The sequence below is a fragment of the Chlamydotis macqueenii genome, chromosome Z (assembly GCF_036417535.1).
Source record: "Chlamydotis macqueenii isolate bChlMac1 chromosome Z, bChlMac1.mat, whole genome shotgun sequence".
Classification (NCBI taxonomy): Eukaryota; Metazoa; Chordata; class Aves; order Otidiformes; family Otididae; genus Chlamydotis; species Chlamydotis macqueenii.
Genome location: NC_141593.1, coordinates 49,403,310 through 49,423,396, shown reverse-complemented (window position 1 = coordinate 49,423,396; position 20,087 = coordinate 49,403,310). Strand labels below are relative to the sequence as shown.

General features: G+C 37.7%; 1 protein-coding gene across 3 annotated transcripts in view; it reads left to right on the top strand.

The window, feature by feature from the left end:
* GAK (cyclin G associated kinase) overlaps positions 1-20,087 on the top strand; it is a 73,944-nt gene that overhangs the window by 23,104 nt on the left and 30,753 nt on the right. For all 3 annotated transcript variants that reach the window (XM_086770206.1, XM_086770207.1, XM_086770205.1), the window contains 7 exons: positions 2,057-2,192; positions 2,948-3,060; positions 3,626-3,737; positions 5,630-5,753; positions 13,446-13,495; positions 13,585-13,733; positions 16,904-17,026. In XM_086770206.1, coding sequence (XP_086626332.1) covers positions 2,057-2,192; positions 2,948-3,060; positions 3,626-3,737; positions 5,630-5,753; positions 13,446-13,495; positions 13,585-13,733; positions 16,904-17,026 — 807 coding nt within the window. The remainder of the gene's footprint in view (positions 1-2,056; positions 2,193-2,947; positions 3,061-3,625; positions 3,738-5,629; positions 5,754-13,445; positions 13,496-13,584; positions 13,734-16,903; positions 17,027-20,087) is intronic.

Sequence of the window (20,087 nt, the reverse complement as noted above, 5' to 3'; positions counted from 1 at the left end):
AATTTCATATTCTAAAATTCTGCTTTAAATATCATTGCCTGAATTAAAGGCAGCACAAACAAGAAGAACCAGCCAATGGGCTAATGAATCAGAAGATTTGTGTTTATGAACTTTTTCATTCTATGATAAGTTTCACACAAAGAAAGTGAGTACTGCAGAGCTCCTGTTGTCTGTGGCTGTGGGGACCTTCCAGCTTCCTGTAGGACCATGACACTGTCTATCACAGGATATGAGATAAGGTGTAGAGGTACAGGATAAGGTGCTTCTTTATCCATGCATCAATACCCTTGTAATAAGTTGCAACACTCCTTCGAGTGATGGAAGAGGACAGAAGTGTGCCATGATCTGCTCCTATCCCTGTACAGGACTGCAGCTGTTGAAGACAGCAGGACCACCAACTGAAGCAGTCACCCTCTTTTGCCACAAGCAGCCCCTGGCTCCCTACGTGGGGCTCTTGCAGCCTCACACCAGGGTTGTCCATTCTGTACGTCCCTGATTGCCAGGAGATGCTCATTCTGGGCCAAAAATGCTGGCCACCACCAGCATTCTGCCCACTGATAAAGCCACTACATCTCTAGTGCTGAGAGCTCAGTCCCAGGGTACCAAGTAAAAAAGGACACAGAGCTTCCTTTGCCCATGGGTTTGGGGAACTTCCATCTCCCTGTAAGACCAGTGTGGGGCAGGGACTGGTGTTACCTTATCTGTCCTGTAGACTGTTGGCAGCTCTCCAGCTCAGAGGAAGAGGACAGTAATGTCCTGTGGTCTGGTTGTTTCCCTGTATAACACAGCCACCCTCCATCACCATGGGCAGCCCGTGCCTCTGTGCCCTTCCCTCCCTGCTGTTACTCACCTGGCTGCTCATATGCCAGCCTGGGCTGGCACAACCCTTTTTATACTCATCCTGGGCTGGCAGTGTCACCAGCTGCCACTACCCATGTTCATTTATCTGCTGTGAAACCACCATGACATCTGTGTACTGTTTGCTCGGGAAAAAAAAGTCTGGATGACCGGGCCCAAAGAGTGATGGTGAGTGGAGTTAAATCTGTGTGGCAGCTGGTCAGAAGTGAGGCTCCACAGGTCTCAATACTGGAGCCAGTTCTGTTTAGTATTCTTATCAACCATCTGGACGAGGGCATCAAGTACAACCTCATAAGTTTGCAGGTGACTCATAAGTTTGCAGGGGAGGAGTGTTAATCTCCTGGAGGGCAGGAAGACTCTACAGAGGGATCTGGGCAGGCTGGATCGATGGGCTGAGGCCAATTATATGAGATTCAACAAGACCTGATGCCAGGTCCTGCACTTAGGTCACAACAACCCCATGCAATGCTTGGAAGAGTGACTGGAAAGTTGTCTGTTGGAAAAGGACCTGGAGGTGTTGATTGATCGCTCTCTGAATGTGAGCCAGCAGTGTGCTCAGGTGGCCAAGAAGGCCAACAGCATTCTGATTTGTATCAGGAATAGTGTGGCCAGCAGGGCTAGGGAAGTGATCATGCCCCACTGGTGAGGCCGCACCTCAAATTCTGTGTTCAGTTTTGGGCTCCTCACTGCCAGAAAGACATTGAGGTGCTGGAGTGCATCCAAGGAGCAGAAACAAAGCTGGTAAAGGGTCTGGAGCACAAGTCTTACAAAGAGGAGCTGAAGGAACTGGGGTTGTTCAGTCTGGAGAAAAGAAGATTGAGGGGAGATCCTATAGCTCTCTACACCTGTGAAAGGAGGTTGTAGCGAGGTGAGTGTCAGTCCCTTTTCCCTGGTAACTAGCAATAGAATGAAAGGAAATGGCCTCAGGTTGTGCTAGGAGTGGTTTAGATTGGATATTAGGACAAGTTTCTTTACTGAAAGGGTTGTGAAGCATTGGAACAGGCTGTTCAGGGAAGTAACCATCCCTGGAAGTGTTTAAAAGAAGTGTAGACCTGGTGCTCAGGGATGTGGTTTAGTGGTCAACTTGTCAGTGTTAGTCTTAGGTTAATGATTGGACTCAATGATCTTAATGGTCTTTTCCAGCCTAAATGAGTCCATGATTCTATGAAATATTTCTGCTTTTTTTTCCTCTGTGTAGGCTCTGGGCTGTATCCTGTACCTGCTGTGCTTTAGGCAACATCCATTTGAAGACGGAGCTAAACTTCGCATAGTCAATGGGAAATACATAATCCCACAAAATGACACCCGCTATTCTGTGTTTCATGATCTTGTTCGTAAGTTTATAATGTTATTTAATTTGGTGTCTTTATGGCTACATCTTGTTACTGACAGAGTTGTATTGCTACTAATTAAATGTTATTGATGTGATCTTGAAAAAGGTTAACTGCAAATCTTGTTTTATTAAAAATCTTAATCCATTATCAAAAAAACCTTGGAAATTTTAAATGAAACTTCTGGGTATTTTAGTACTGTTGTCTGTCTTGCTTAAGATCTGAATTAGTTCATGGGAACAACCAGTGTTTTTACTTGGTTTCTTTGAATTTGCTTTAGAAATTCTATTTTCTTTAAATTTCAAATAGATTACTGGAAACTTTAATTACAGAAATAAGTCTCCAACTCAACAATATTGGATACTAAATTACTTCTCAGGTTATTAATTATCTGATCCTAAAGTATATTATTTGAAATACCTAAATGGTATTTTTTCACTTACACTTGTTATGAAAATTATATATGTATAAAGGAGCTTGAATAAATGAAGGAGCTTGAAGCTGATCTCTAAAGCACTGGGACCATATATGGAGGAGCATGATTTGCACCAATATTAGGAAGCTTAATCAATTTCATATTCTAAAATTCTGCTTTAAATATCATTGCCTGAATTAAAGTTGCTCCACCCTGTGTGTTTGCTTCTTGCACTGGCGTGCACTGAAGAAATTATTAATCTCTGCTGGAAGAAAAGCTCTGAAGGGTTTCCTTTTCTTGTTTGTCAATGTTTCTGTTACATTGTCCGAATCTCCTTTTTTAGGCTCCACTTTGAAGGTGAACCCGGATGAGAGATTGTCAATCACTGAACTTGTGAATCAATTGCAGGAAATAGCAGCAGCTAGGAATGTGAATCCTAAATCCCCCATCACAGAGGTAAAGATGTCTCATAGGGAGTATTATTGATTAGGTCTCCTCTCTTACTCAGTGAGTGTGAGTTTAGTAACAGAGCAGGTCCTCTGTTCCTCAGTCTTTTGAAAATTTAACACTAACTTGTTTTGAAATTCAATTAAATTGATCTATATCACTTGTAGGGTCTTTGAAAATGCAGCTTTTAAAGCACAGAGCTTGCGTGACATTAAAGGAAACTAGTGGTAGTTCTTAACTACTTGTTGAAAAACTTCTCATGCTCTTGGGTCATTCTTCACTATGCAAGTGCTCTGTTTGACATGCCACATTTAATCATAAATAATTTGCATAGAAAAATCTAGAATATGAAGGCTCTGCCTACAGTAACTTTAAACTCATTCAGATGTCTTCTGATGCTTAAATTGCACAGTTCTGCATGTGAATAAATTAGTGTATCTTAACTTCCTGCCTTTCTCTTGAGGTTCAGTAATTGATACCTTGCTTGTTCTCACCAAGTGAGAGTAATTAACAAAGCATAACAAGTTGGCTAAATTGGCAAGAAAATCCTCATAATCAGTATTAATCTCCTTAGCTCCTGGAACAAAATGGAGGTTATGGAAACAACACTCAACCTCGGACATCTGTGACCTCTGTTTCACAGAGCTCCAAGCCTGCAGGACAGCTGAACAATATCTACAATGCAGGTAAGCGCAGAAAGAGACTTCATCTCAGTGTAAAGCCAATTACATATTTTCTGCGTGAAAAAAAAAAAAATAATTTGGGAGTTTTAGACATTTTGCATAAGTACTAGCTATTTTGCATTTATGTCACTTTCTAAACTTATTTTATTTTTAGTAGGGTTTGGTTGCATGTTGACACATGCAAATGTGAATTCCTCAAGTTCTTTGCTGGGCAAAATAAAGTTGTTTCCTATGCAAAATAATTGAAACTAAAATGCATTATTGACTTGTCGAGGTGGGAGAGTTGGGTCTGTGCACAATATTGGCTCTTCGATGTAAGAAAGTGACAGTTCTTTTTGCTTTCCCAGGAAGAGCTACTTAACATCAGATATGTTAACAACTTAGAGAGCAGCCGCTCTGTGGCTTTTGCTATAACTTCATGCTACAACAAGCCTGTTGGTGTCTGATGATTGAGGTAGTCCAAAAAAGAAACACAGAAGCAATTGCAGAGATTTTGACTGTCAACCACAGTACTTCATTTATACCGAGTCTCTGATCTGACAAGTATTTATTTTAGCCTGTGAAAAGCCTATATGAAGAAGGAATACATCCATAAGCATCTGGAGTCCATCTCTCCCTCCTCCTCTCTCAGCCCCCCAAAAGGTGTTTGACCCCCCTGATACTTTGAAGCACATCTGACAGTGGTCGTAGTCTAAAGCTATGTAGTTTCGTCACTTCCAAAAGACTCATGTCTAACAATCTCAAAAGGAAAGAGTAGCAACCTGAATTCAGTTTATTAGCTATCCAGTCAGTACTTTCAGAAATAGCTATAGCTGGTCCTGCCTTCAGCCCAGCTAATTATGGGAGGATTGTGCAAGGGAGGACTTCAGGAGATGGTTGCACCATCAGTGCATAGGACATCAGTGCTGAGGAGGAGTTATGGCACTGTCCGAGGAAAAACAATAGTTGGAGTAGTGGTACTAAATTAAGTCAAGCAAAATGACACAATTAAAAGCTGAAATACTTGTTCTGTAAAAATAGATATTCCAGAATTCATTCAGTTGAAAATACTTGTACTTACTATAGTAAAGAAAATGAGAAGCTTAATAGGCTTATTTGCATCTCATTTCTTACTAAAATGCACTTTTTGCACCTGTCTCATCATATATTATATGTGAATATGGAACACTTCAATTAATGTAGAAGATAACAAGGGAATGTTTCATAATGTATTAAATTTTCCTTTCAGCTTGATATTTCTTGGTTGATATTCCTTATGCTGAATTGCCAGTGAAACAAAGGATATTAATGTCCCAGGGAAACTTTTAAAATTGGGTAATAATTATTGCAGTAATGTTGTGTGTATATCAAATTCCAGCTTCCTAATGGGATTATAATCAAAAGGCTGTCTGGCCATCTGTTTTGTGTAAAAATGAGTACTGCTTGTTGTATACAAATGTATTAATAGGGATGTTGTGCTGAGATGCTGTGCTAGCTGGATGTTGTACTTGAAAAGTAACTTAATTATGCCAGCTGCTTTTGAAGTCATGCATCAAAATGTCTCTGCTGGGGGTGCTTAAGTAGTGCTTAAGCTTAAAGCTGCACTTTAAGAGACTCATACTAAAAAAGGCAGTATTTTGCTGCACTGGCAATATGAAATAAATGCTTTACTTTCAGAAATTTTTACCTGTTTTGTCTTAAATGCAGTGAGTCAATTGAATAATGTGTTAAGTACCTCCTGACCACAGGAAGTACTGTTTTTTTTGTATAAGTCATAGTTAAGGAGAACTTTAGAACTGTGAGCCTTACAGCAAGGTGTAGCCTATATGTGCATTCACTTCCAGCTTTGTGCTTTGGTATGGAGCCCATTCGAAGGTATGACTTAAAGTACAATTATTTTTATTCGACTACTCTAGGCCTGACCGTTGCGGAATGTGACCAGACTTATGGAGGGTTCTTTGATATTCTGAGGGGTGGAACAGAGCGATTTTTCACTAATATTAAGGATACATCTTCTAAAGTTATCCAGTCTGTGGCCAAGTGAGTAAAAAAAAAAAAACAAAAACAAAAAAAAACCACAACAAAAACAAACAAACAAACAAACAAAAAAGTGTTGGTAAGAGTTCTAAATGAAGAATCAGGAGCTTGCTCTAGAAATGATCAAATTCAGCATACTTTCCAAGTATGAGCTCTTAACAGCTGGTAGCTATTTTAGATTTTATTAATGGTATTAATACAAAAGTTACTTTAGCAATCATACAGTAGAAGTGAGAATGTTGGGTTCAAAAGCCTGTCCTTAAGTACTACTTCCCCTGCTGTATTTTAGATTTTGAAAGCTTGGGAGAGATGAGCAAGTCGGGGCTGGAGCGGAGCAGAGAGGTGTGGAATTAGGACTATCATGGTTCAGAATGAATGAATGGAATTAGTAGACATGAATAAGAGGAAGGGGAAAAAATAGATGGGGTGGTGAAAGGTAAAAATAAAGGGAATGGAGGTGAGAAAAAAAACTACAAGGAAGTATATATGAGCTCTTCAGTTTAGTTTTCAGATGGAATCCTATACAATCATAATGAAGTGAGAGGGTCTGCGCTGTTTGCCTTTGCTCTATTACATGGAACAGTACTTTTCTGTTTTGATGTATGTATTCTCAGATACCTAGTGTGTGATTTTTTTCTAATCAGATTTTCAGTCCTATGCTAAATGTTTCTAGTACTTCTGTATGATCAGTATTAATCTGTATGATTTGTACATTTTTAACTCCAAATTTTATGCTGTGGAATAGCTTTTTCTTAATTCTAGGAAGAGCTGGAAGTCACTACTGAATACCATGACTGAAAGAGAAACTCCTAAGGAATATTGAACCTTGTACCTCACTTTAGGGTTTGTGGCCCTTTAATTGGGATACAGCACTATGACTTCTGAAGTCTATTGCTTACAGTGTGTTTGTGTCACCAAGTGTAATTTGTGCACAGTGCTGCTCTAAAATGTTTGTAATGATCAGATAAGCTAGAACTGTAGATCTTGTACCTCTGTAGCCACTTCAAGTGCGTTTTTAGCTGTTTAAACCTACAGTTAGTCTTTTGAAACCTCCTATGCATGGCTTAGTTCAGATCTTCTTTTTCTAAAGGCTGCAAAAGCTATGCAGCTGTGGTTTGTCCTTAAGCTTTCTACAGAAACAATTTGCACAATAGCATAAAACTTTTAAACTTGGAGAAACCACACTGATTCAAGAAAAGACAGGGAGGTGTACAAGCGGAACGAAGTGTTGCATGATGAAAAGCAGTGACTTGTTAGCAGCTCAGCAGAACTGTAGGAATTTAATGTATGAAGTAACATGATGAGCTACAGCTTTTAAGCAACTGCTCTCAGTTTTATTTCTTTAGCATGTGCTGTCTTGCAGACCTGTATTCTTTATCTCCTTTTGCCTGCTACCTTTTGTGGAACTGATCTTCCTCTCCCCATCTCTTCTTTTGTGGTATCATGTTAAACAAAATTTACTGTGTGGTAAAACATGGAAGTATTCTGCAGATTCCTTGCCTTTGACAGCTCTACCATTTATAAACTCAAAGGTACTTAATTGTCTTAAATTCTGTTAATTTTGTTTAGATTTAAGTCTTGCAGCAGAGAAATTACGTTTCTTCCTTTGTGACAGATAACACTTAAGTTTCTTCTCTACCTTTGATAAAGTTATAAGCCCTACTTTCCTGTGCCTGTGTTCCTGTATTAGGTCTTATGCTGATATTATATTTTGATGATACACTACATGCTTCTGAAGTACTCCTGCACTTGGCTTTCTTGTGCTTTTTTTCTCCATGTGACTTTCTGGATTGCTGTGCCTCCATCAGTCAGTTATGTTTGAAGACATTTCCTCTTTCCGCTCTTGCAAGTGGTTTCTTCCTTTAAGGCCACTGAAAGTTTAATTACTTTTTGTGAATTTAATCTTGTGCTGTTTTCGCCCTTTGTGGATTAGGACTGTCTAAGACTGTTTTTTTTAATATGGAATGGCTGATGCTCTGCCTGCAGCTTATTTTTTTTCTCTTACCTAATAGGTGTGTTTGGCTTTTGATTTGTGTAATTTCCTTTGGTTCCATCATAAATACAGTGTGCAAGGAACAAAACAGTAAATTCCAACCACATCTGCAGAGCTCATCTGACAGCTTCTGAAGTATAGGACAGTGAGTACTTGCTGTCTGAAAAGATGCTCTTCAGTTCACATCATCTCTACAGTTGTTTGTTTAAGTTATGAGGACTGCCCAAAAGTCTTGCATCTATCTTTATTCTTAGAGATACTATGTTACTTCTGAGTTGGTAGTTAGTGTTCTGTGGCTGGTGTTTTAGTTAGAATCCCTTTTTTTGACAAAAATGAGAAAGTATGTTTGAGAATGGAACTTGAGGCTCTTGAGTCCTGCACAAAGCCCCATAACGGAATTGTTTATGCCTTAAATTTGCATGGAACTGTTGAAATCCTCTGAAATACTTCAAACCTTATCTGGCATGACTTTTACTTTGTGGTAGTGTCTGCGCCTCTATCAGGAACATGAGTGCTATTGCAAACATTATAGTGCATGTATTGTGGAACTTAATATTAGTCTAAGAAAAGCTCTTTACTTCTACATCTTCTATTAATTACAGGAAGTCACATGTGGATATTTACTAGAATTGAGTAGCTTGTGAATGTAATTATTTGATCTGGTTTCAGTTTGTAGCTCTTAATGGGTGGGAGTATTAGAACAATTAGATCAAATTAGATCAACAAGCCATAGACATTTTCCAGCTAATGGGGAATACAGCACTTCTATGGGCTGTGATGGATTGACAGAGAATTGTCAGACAGTGTATATGAAGTCTCAAGCTTCATCATAAGATCAGTCCCTCACAGATGTTTTGTGCTAGGCTTGTTGAAAAAAGATTTATATTTAGATGACTTGTGCATGCCACCTCTGTCAGAGCATGTGAGGCTATCAGATTTTTGTTTAAGCTCTACACAAACATAAATCTTGGTTTCGTGGAGCACCCTCTGTCTTCATACAACTGCCTTCTTGTTTTATTGTGTTACCCAAGTTAGTGTGGTCACTGAGTTGGAGAGTGAAAGAAAAGGAGGGAATGCACCAAGTACATAATCATACTAGTGAGAACCAGTTACTTCAATACTTATTTTCCAGATAATACTTAGTCAATATTAAAAGAAACTTGGCTTGTAATTTACCAATATTCTTCAGTGGCCCTTAATGCTGTAATTTTCATTCCTTGATAAGTCTGTTGTGTATTTTAAATCTTAAATATGTTTAACAGTTCACTGAAATGGCAAAACAAGAATTAATGTGAATCATACTTAATGTTATGCAGAACCTAAGGTAGTCTCAGGTTCTTTAGCATTTAAACATTTACTATGCTGCTGAGTCCCACGACTGGGCTTCTGCGTTCCTAAACTATTTATGGTTTAACCAAGCTGAAGTGTTGATTCTTTGTTTGCATCTTCTGTAGGACACACTTGTTTCTGTCATGGTCATTCTCTGCCTTTACAAACTTGTGTTGTGGCTACAGCTGATACCATCAGGGATGTGAGAATACTTTTTCTGCTGTTGCATCCTTGACTGCCTTTCCAAAACTCTTCAGCCAACATGAGAAGCAGACATTCTGGACAAATTAAAATGTCTCTTCCTTGTCATGCGTTTTCCTCACTACACTTAAGCACTCCTCATGTTGGAGTCTGTCATCTCATTAGGTAGGCTCTCTCCTTCCTACTTAACACTGCTTTTCTGAGTTGTGGAGTTTTCCTTTATCTGCAGATAGACTTCTTTATCACTGAATCCAAACTACAGTAATAGTTAGTGTTTTGTAGTTGCTACAAAAAAGTTAATTTTTTTCTCCTCTCCTCTAGCTGCCTTTATTCAAATTTTGATCTCTTTTTTTATCCTATTAAGTAACAAAGTCTGAAAACTAAAATATGTGTCACAGCCTACTAGGAACAGGAGAGTGAATGTGGGCCACCTTGATTGTCCAACAGGCCACCTCACTTGCAGGTGTTGCAATCTCCATTGCAGATTCAAATCAGGCAGAAGCAGTTTATAGCTATGTAAGAGAGAATACAGAGCAACAGAAGTTCAGCCCTCTTGATACAAACTGACCTAAAAGAAAGTACTAGGATGTATACACACTTAGAGCAGATATGCACTGATCTGTGAAGGGGTGTGATATGGCAGAGCAGTGTCTGCATAGAAGGGAACTTTGTTCCAGCAGGTGTACCTGTGTGTGCCTTATTACTCAGTCTGCAGCTGTGCAGCCTCAGCACACTTCTGTTCAGCTTGTCTGCCTCACTTGTGACACTGCTGTGCTGTTGAACAGCTTTTATGCTTACTGAGGTCTACATCCACACAGGTTAGATGCCCTGCCAAAAAACATATAGAAAAATTTTACGTATCCAGTCTTCACTAATGCTGAAAGCAGCCTGCAAAACTTGTGATCAGTTTTGTTTTGCTTTGTCAGAACAGTCTCTTTAACTGAAGAGATTATGGTCTATTAATCTAGGGACCAATTAGCTGCCTTTTATTGCCTATTTTCTTTGCTTCTAAGGTAATTTTGTTTCTGATTTGGTGCTGTGTTAATATTTTATTTCAGGGATCTTTGTGTTGCACTAGGTAGTTGAATGATTAATTCAGCTTTATTAAGCAAAACCAAGTGGGAAGAGATTGATGTGAATTTCAATGCTGCATTTTTTCCTGGCTTTTAAAAATTAAACTGCAAAAATGGTGGTGCTTAGCTAATGAGTAGATTTTTTTTTTTACTCTTGTGAGTGTAGAGATGTATGGAGAAAGATTTCTTGGTGTTATTATTATTAACACCATTATTTAACTAAAGATAATGGTTTATGTGCTCACATTGTAGCTGTGCTGGTTAGTCTGTCATTACTCTTTCCCATCTTCAGCTGTTAGTAATAGAAGGTAACTATGCACTGTTGTAGAATTTTGTACTGTATGCTAACTGGTTTATTTTGTGAATTTAATTGTTAATTTTAATGTAACTTTTAATTTTCTAGAATGACCTTTTGTTTAATATTAGTTATGGTCTTTAACTGCAGTTGATCTCTGGAAAGATTGATAATGCCAACTGTTTACACAGTGAAAAGTTTTTAACGTGATTAAAACTTCTGATTTTGTTTAGGCATTTATTCTGCAAAATGAGAATTAATCTTATTTGCCACATTTCCCACTAGACTTCTCACTAAAAAACCTTGAAGTAACCTGATATCAGCAGAAAAGTGGCTAAGTGTTGGTATAATAATGTGCTTTCCTGTTTAGCTTAATTAGAGCCTTAAAAAGCACATTGAATTTTCCATATGGATCACAAGTCAGAAATACTCCATGCAGTGTCTTGATTAGTTTGCATGTTCTTCTACTCTTATCAGCTGCCAGCAACGTTAAATTAAATTTCTGCTGTTAACATGAAAAGAAGGACTTGATTCCTAATGTTTGGTTGTAGGGTTACATCTTGAAATGTGTAGGAATGCTTACCAGTGTGAAGAATATGCATTTTTTCCACCTTCCTAGCATTTAAAGCAATCTTGGTTACCAGTCTGACATGAAACACTCCGCTAAAAACAGAGTAGCTTGTGTTCAGGTCTTAGTACTGAAATAGCTCTGAAATCTTCAGAATAAAGTTCAAGGAACAGTAATTCAAGGATACAGTTACATGTTTTAGGAGACTTGTGCTGATTTTCCAGTTCAGTGGCTACCTTTTAATTTAAGAGAGGACAAATGTTCTGAAGGATTTTCAATTGTAACAGGCATACAGACTTTTTTTTCCTGCAAAACAGCAAGCTTGACTTGGCTGTGTTCTGTTGTTGACATACCAGGCTGCACTTTTTCAGTGATGTCTTTGAGATCCATGCTCTAATAATGTTGCATTTTAATTTAGACAAATGTAAAAAGCAAAGCTAATTGAGTGGTGTTGCTAGTAAAAAGTCAATATCTAAAAGTGTTCCCGAAGGAGTGGATATGAGGACTGTCGATTTTTTTTGTTCTTAATAGTTCTATGCTGTTTCAAGTGGCTGCTTAAACTCAGTGTTATAGCATTGAAGAGATTCTTTGTTCTCAGGCCTATTGTATTCGGTTGTTCTTATCTTGATATCAAGCAAAGTTCACATAATTAGAATGATCTGCATGTTTTCTTGCTTGAAGCTGGTGGGTGTAAGCAACAACGTTTGCCACTTCTCAATGTGAAAAGGGCTATGCTTATTACTAATTTTACTAAGAAATCATTATTAGCTCTGAATGTAAATTTCTGCCTTAGTTTGGTTGCAACTGTGTTGAGCTACATAATGAAGTTATGTCCTCCCGAAGGTGCAATGAATTTTGAAATAGTGATTATTTGGCCATTTTGTCTACTTCTTTATGCAAGATTTTTCAAGGCTGAGGTTTTTTTTAGTGCTTTGTCTTAGTGAGACTCTCAAACTTCCTTGTGGAGATCTCAATTTCTTTTGACACCTTGGGTTGTTTTATCATTGCTAGCACACTGATTATGCCATTCTGCATAAATACTGCTTAATATCATTGCTTTCAGAACAGTTGTTCTTGCCTTATCTAAAATCCTCCTCCCAATTTTAGTAAATTCAATAATCTTTTAATCAATTCCTCCAACCTCTCTCATGTTTATAGCAATCAGTAAGGAATCAAAGCATAATGTTCTCTTAATGTTTCAAAATTTGAGTGCAGTATTGTAGGTCTGCTCTTTCAAGCAGTGTCTTGAAACTTTGTACTGATATAAAAGCATTGCTTTAAGAGTGCCTCTGCATTCCTTAAACAGGCATCATAATGTTGTGATGACACTTTGATATTCTAGAGAGATGTTACTGACTTATTCAAGTTAGGGATATCTAAATCAAATTTGGTAGGTGAGGTTTGTTCTTATTTTGCCAATCAGAAGTGCAGACCTGTGTGACTATACTCAAGGATGCTGGCCTGTGCTGGGGCTTTTCAGTCTTTTTCTCAACCTTTTTTGTTCAGCTACATGGACAGATACACTAGAAAAAAAAAACCCCCAAAATAGTGGTCTTAAAGTAGTAAATTACTGGCATAATGTGGGTGATTAGAGATCAAAGGAGTGGACCTAAATAAATAAAATCACATTATTCAAAAGACTGCTCTTTAAAACTGTGCACAACTATCTGAGGAGATGAGTAATGGTTAATGCCTTACTATATGAGTCCCGGAAGTGAATTTTGTTAGGAATTATTTAAATAAGGAAAGAGATTCGGGTACCATCTGTTCGTATGGAATCCAGAAATTGGGCAGCATGGCCATCTGGATCAGATAGTAACATGCCAGAGTTGCATCATTTAAAATGTGATATTTCAACAAATGATCTTTGTTTTAAGCATTATGATGTCCTTCATTAAAGATGTTAATGCAGCCTCATTAGGCTTTCGAACTGATACCTACAATGAACATTTATCAGTAAGAGCAGGGGCTAGAGGAATGAGTTAAAGACTGAAAGCATCTGTACAAAATCCCTAGAGATTATTTTGTTGCAACTGATGTTGAATGAGTAACTGCTCAAATAAAATGCCTGTTCTGAAAACTGTATTTGAAAACCTTTAAGTGTGAAATAACAAGTCTCAGATGGAAGAAAGGAAACATTATTCATATTGGTGGGTGTAGTCTGAGACCTGAGTTTTAGACTTATGACTTGAATGATTCTCTTTTCCAGTATTAACTCAATTATCTTCTGTTTCAGTTATGCAAAAGGAGACTTGGATATATCATACATCACTTCCAGAATTGCTGGTATGATAGCTGTGTCTGTCTTAAGAATAATGTCTGATTGTTCTTAATATACGAATGACTACTTCACCTGGTGTTTGTTCTGTCGTCAGTGATGTCCTTTCCAGCTGAAGGTGTAGAATCTGCTATCAAAAATAACATAGAAGATGTGCGGTTGTGTCTGGACTCTAAACATCCTGGCCACTATGCTGTGTACAATCTCTCTCCAAGAACATACAGGCCTTCAAGATTCCATAATAGGGTGTGTATAGTTTTTGTATATTTCTGTAAAAGGTCTTTCAACACATGTTGATTATACCTTGAGCTTTTTGTGGTGAAATATGTTAAAGTAGGCTGCATAACCAAAAAGATCACAGAAAGAATTATAAACACAAAGTCAAAGAGCAACCTATATTCTGTTTGTCTTTGCTTTCAATCCAGTTTTAACTGATTAAAGACTGATCTTACTGACTGAAGTCTTTGTTTCCTAGGCTAGTGGTATCTTTGAAAACAGGTACAGGTACCTTACATATTTCAGATTTGAATGGACAATACTTCATATAATTGAAAATCTTACTAAAATTTCAATTTATCCTACGTTCTGTATTAAGACATTATCCTATGTCCTGTATTAAAATTAGTACTCTTTTGATGACTGATTTGCACAACCTGTTTTCTGGACTTTCTCCTTGTACCCCTACATAGCTTTTGACTCCCCTATGACTCAGCCCAAGCTAACTGCTTGTTGCTACTGCCTGAAATATTGGTATGGCTTAGCTTAGCCTCTGTTAGTCTTTCTGGTTGTTTCTCCAATACTAAAATGAAGACATTTGCCTAATTCAGTAATAAGGAAGTGAGGACAGTTTCCTAGGTGCTGTGAGATACTGGACTTCAGTGTCTGCATCTAAATACACCTCAATTGTCCTGTAAGTAGCTCAACAATGGAAATTGTTATTGTGTTGTGAGTCATCTAGCATTGACCACTTTAGACCTCATGTCAGTCTGTAGTGAACCTGCCCATTCCCCACAGTACTGACTGCCCAGAGGAAAGTCTTGAAGTGTTACTTGTTACAGGAAGCCCCTTTTGGGCCTTATGCTGCAGAGCCATCCTTCACATTAGTTCAGTTATCCAAGTTCACTTAAACTGTCAGGCTGAAGTATGTTTAGTGTATTTTATCTAGTGTTTGTCGTATCCTTTCTTTTGCTTCCTTGTAAACTTGTAGACAAGACAAAGTATTGTTGCACCTGAAAAAAACAATTATTGCCTCTTTAGGTGAAGGCAGTCAACTTCTTTATCTGTGTCTGGTTTAGTATGAGGTTCAGGAAGAGGCTATTCTGTATGGAAGACAAAGCTTAATTATGCCGGAAACCTCCTGCATAATTATTTGTATCAGGTACCTTAAAGCAAATTCTTCAGTAATGCTTTCTAGCATCAAATTGCTGCAGAGTCCACTGAGGCTGACAGAGTGAACTGATTTATTCCTCATCCTGCAAAGCCATCAATCTCTGTTGACGGAATGATAAATTCTGTGACTGGGAAGCTGTTTACCCTGGGGATAGTTTGTTGCTTATGCAAGTCTGAAGTGCCTGTACACTGATATTCCTGATGTATTAATACTGTGAATAGCAATATGCTCACAGCTAAATCTACCGTTAATCTGGAACTCTTCTGGTCTACGTTTATCTTTTTGACATTCATTTTGTCTTATCTTTCTTTTGCTGGAAAGTAATAGTAGATCATAACTTGTCAAAACATTGTAGGTTCTTGCCCACTTTAGTAGCTGGGAGTATTTAGGAAGTTTCTGCAAAACATTGTCTTCTGTTTAAAAACAAAAAAAAAGTCAGCTATTTTACTTGGAAAATGAACTTTTAAATTATATTGGGGAAACTTTCCCTGTCTGTCTTTGAAATCTGGATGCACAATGAGCAATACTGACTGACTTAACTTTGTTGTTTGGTGCTGAGTGTGAGCAGTCACACACGAAGCTAAGCAAGCTTAGGTTTTTCTTTAGTGCCCGCAGAAGATGATTATGGCGAGCCTTAAACTTGATCAGAGCAGAACAGCTTCTGAAATTCTTAATTCCGACACTTTGGTAGACTTCTATGAAATTATAAAGTATTCCTTTCTTGCTGTATGCTATCCGTATGGAACTTTTACAAATTTCTTTAACCTTGGTTGAAATTAATGGTAGTTTGGAAGTCTTCTCTGCCAGTTTTGAGTCCTATTTGGAGTAAGTTGCTTGGGTTGTACACTCTCTGTCATTCTGCTAATACTCAGAATATTTTGAGCTTAAAACATAGCCAAAGGAAAAGAAGGTAATGTTGTATGGTATACATCCTGTAACAAAACTAGTGTTTGAGCAGAAGGGAAATAGTAAATCAGAAAAAAGTCAGTTCTTGTTTTGTAGTTTGTAGCTGTAATACTGCAATATGATTCTTTCACTGCTCTTGTTGTATTTGAGATGTACTGAAGACCACATGGAATCCTGTGGTGAACAGGAGTGTAAAGGACTGTTTGCCTCAGCTTTTATTTGCTCAATGGTGACTTTGCATAAGCTTTCACTAACAAAAGAAAGTTGAATTTAAATCTCTTGCAAAGTGATGTTTTCTGAAACTGCTTTTTTTAAAAAAATAAAATACTACAATACAGAGAAAAGCTCTAGGGGACTTTGTATGTCAGGCTTTTTGTTTCAGCTTGTTTCCCTTGCACTTAGCACAAAACCGATCTAATTGAGAATTTTTTGTGGTAGTCAGTTCAGGTAATTCATCTCAGGTAAGAAAACATGTTGCAAAACTTAGTTTTCCACATTCAGCAGTTGTGATCCTGGCTAAAAAGAAACAGAAAAAGTTTGCTTTGTGGGTTGTTTCCTTGGTCCTGGCAGACCATCTGCTCTTTAGATGTTGCAAGTGCTCAAGGATCAGGTTTTATATACTGCGTTCTTACTGGACAGCTTAATTTAAGACTATAGATTCTCAGCAGTGAAGCTGATTATTTGGTAGTGTTTTGTAAAACTAACTGCAGAAGGAATATTACTTAACTGTTGAGGCTCTTTGAATAAAGGACAAATGTAAAAGCAAACCAAGTCTTTCTGTTTTTTGGTTTGTTTTTTTTTTTTTTCTTAAGAATACGTGCACAAATCAAGTTGGAAGCTGTTTTACTTTATTCCTTGCTCTAAGAAAATTTCAGATAGTAATCTGAGTTGTTGATACTTGTAGTACAGCAGGCTATAGACAGGACTTGAAGTTTTATTGCACTTCATCCTCCAAAGTGGTGCTTACACTGTGTGAGACTAGTTTTCTTCAGCATGTTGCTTAGTTTCTGCCTGAAGGTGACATTAAATGTAAAATTGCCTCTTATACACAGTTTATGCTTTACAAATATATGTGACTATGTAATCTCATTTCTGATCTTTGTTGTCTCTCTCGTTGCAGGTTTCTGAATGTGGCTGGCCAGCAAGACGAGCACCGAATCTTCAGAATCTTTATAGCATATGCAAGAATATGCATTTGTGGCTGAAACAAGACCAGAAAAATGTTTGCATTGTGCACTGCCTTGTAAGAAATCAGTTTAAGTCTGAAGTGCTTTGCTTAATCCAGATTTAAATTGTGAATAAGGATGCTCCTATCCACCTAGTTTTTGAATAGTATTGACTTCCGTTACTGTAAAGCCTAGGGACAATTCCATCCTGCTATGTCTTTAGGAAAGTTATTTGCATAAATTCTCTCCTTAGGCAAATTGGTAGGATAATGTAGCCCTGGCTTGTTTACATGCAGCATGTAAGGCAGTATATAGGAGGGATTAAGGCAAAGTAGCCTTTGGGAGAAAATCTGCTATGCTATTTCAGTGTTTACTGTATTTTTTGTTCATGTTTCTGAGTGACAGCTGGTTGTACACTATTTCCTGTGACTGATTACATTCAGAATGTAATCTGTGTACGTAGAGTTGCAGAAACTGACTGAGACTTTTGGTGGAACTTGCTTTTGCTGGCAGCAGATTGCTGTGTAACTTCCACTGTTCTTCAATATATCATTAACCTTTATATAACCCAAAAAAGCAATATAACTCTCTATAAAGAGCCACCTCGTGTCAAACATGGGGAGGGGAAATGAATTTAAATAATAGTTACTACGTTCAAGATTTGAAAATATGAGGTTACTGTTATGTTTGTGCAGAATTTTGCATGCAAAATTCTGACATTCTTATTTTCCTATGTGGTAAAAAGAGAAACATGACAGTTGTTACAATGCTTATGATGCTACTGGTAAGCATTCAGACACAATCCTTTGCTATGGAATATCAATATGAGAGTGTAAAACAGGATTTGTTAGTCTGGCAAAATGTACTTCCTTAAACAGTTTTGCAAGGACAAAATAAGTTAATGCCAGCTCCTGAAAACTGATGGGATTTTCGGTGCTACTGTGAGGTTAGGAATCTAATTCTTTATTAAAGTGATACTTAAAGCACTTCAATATGTATTGCTGGTCAAGTAGGTAAAAAGCAAATGTGATGCATTAGCACCAGTTTTTGTAACATCTTTCCCTTGAAGTGTTTCCTTTAAGGTACGTAACTCATTCCTTTTCCTCAGATGTGAGGGAAGCTTGTATATGTACGACTGCATATATGTGATGTGAAAAGCATACACCAGAACTACTAGAAATGAATGATAGCTGCAATATGTGTCTTGGACTCAATCTACTGAGAGTTTTTGTAGATTTAAAAGCTAGGAAATATAGGTTGAAAATAATACTTTATCTGGAAGAGATAGAATGTTTTAGTCTATAGCTATATGCTGTCTTGCATAGCAAAACATTGCTTCTTGTAAAGGTGAAACTGCCTCTAGGTGGCTGGGATTCAGAACCAGGTAGGGCCTCCTGGTCTTCTCATCTTTACCGTAGAAGTTTGCAGTAGTGCAGTGAGTTGTTAAATTTTTACATTGTAATTTGAGTGATCCAGTTAAGAACAAGCAGTTGAAAAAAAGGTTTAAATGGTAGCTTCCTGCTTCAGCTACAGCTAAATCTTTCTGGAGCGGCAATGACTGGGATCTGTTTTTAACCGGCATCCTGTTCTGTTGACATTGCAAGACTGTAGCGCATATGCCAGAGGCTGGCTTAACTCCTAAACATCTTCAGTAACATAAAATGATAGTATATTTGAGGCCATGCAGTGATGGTCATCCTTGAAAACTTTAAGACATTAAGAAGTGTGAGTACAAGAACATCTTGGTGGAACTTAATGGCAAAGAGACTTGCAACTGGATATGCTGTAGCTTTTTAAGTGTTCCTTTGGATAGCTGTATTTGACCTGTGTGTAAATACACCAAGTTAAGATAATTATACACACACTAGGAAAAGTTATGTTTAATTTATTTCATGAAGGTTATTTCTTTTCAAAGTAGTTTAGACACAAAACTCCTCTATCTAGCTTTTTTTCAGGTTTTGGGACAAAACTTTTGCTCAGAATCTAGCTTTTTATTGCTGTCTTAATGATTATTTATGCCTGAGAATTGTTTATTTTTGTAACCAAGATCCATCATCCCTGTAAAAACATGCAAGGAAAAATTAAAATTCTTAGTCTCATCTTTGTGTGGGAGTATTTCTTTTGCTCCCATTCTGCAACTTAGCAAGCTGCTTTTCTGGAATGCAAAGTTCTGTCATCAGATTAGTTTACTAATAAGATACTCTTTATTTTGAAAGCGCTGTTTCTGGTTGTAAAGTGGTCTTTACAGTATTGTGAAGTTATCTGCTGACTTCATGCCACAGTTGCAAAGGGTTTTTTGTGACTTGCTTCCTGACTTCTTTATACAATGATTTTTCTGCCTTTGATGTGGTGCTTTAATCTGAAAGTGGTTTTGTAATGGAGGTGTACATAGGTCACTGCTTCTCATGCTGATCATTGTTTCATTCTTCCCTTGTATTCATTGATGTTTTGTTGTAACTGTAGGCTCTCAGGGTAGGGATCGTGTTTTTGTTCCATGTGAAAAATGTAACTGAAAGGCAGCTTTGAGCCCATAGAACCATAGACCAGTTTAGTTTAAAGTGACTTCTGGACATTATTTGGCTTGCTAGTTACACCAGCAATAATAGAATTGATTTGCTGAACTGCTCTATAAAGATCTGGCTCTTCTGGTGCTGGCACACTTTCTCATTGATCTAAGTAATGATTAGAATAGAAGCCTAGCTTTGAAGGAAATGTCTTTTAAAACAAGTTAAGGAAGAACATTTCCTTCTTCCCCACTTCCACGCTCATAGGCCAAATGACTAGAAAAATATCTGTTCTATGTTGCTGGAGAAAACCTTGAGAGGTCCTGTCTTGTCAACCATTATCTCTTCTGAATCTTCAGCCTTATATACTGTAGGGATAATCTGGGACGTGTGTAGCTGTGATCCCTGCAGAAAGAGGTTCAGTGTTTTAATTTCCTTAGATCTGTGGGAAGATATTAATCTTGGGCAGTTTCAGTCAAAAAGATTAAAGAGTTTAGTGTGGCTTAGTTCTTCTAAATCTTAGGACTTCTCTTTGTAGCAGAAGTCCATGGTTATAGCAAAACAGCATTGAAATGGAGTTGCAGGTGGCAGTCTGGAAACAAACTTAAAAATGGGTATTAGTGATAGTAAGGTA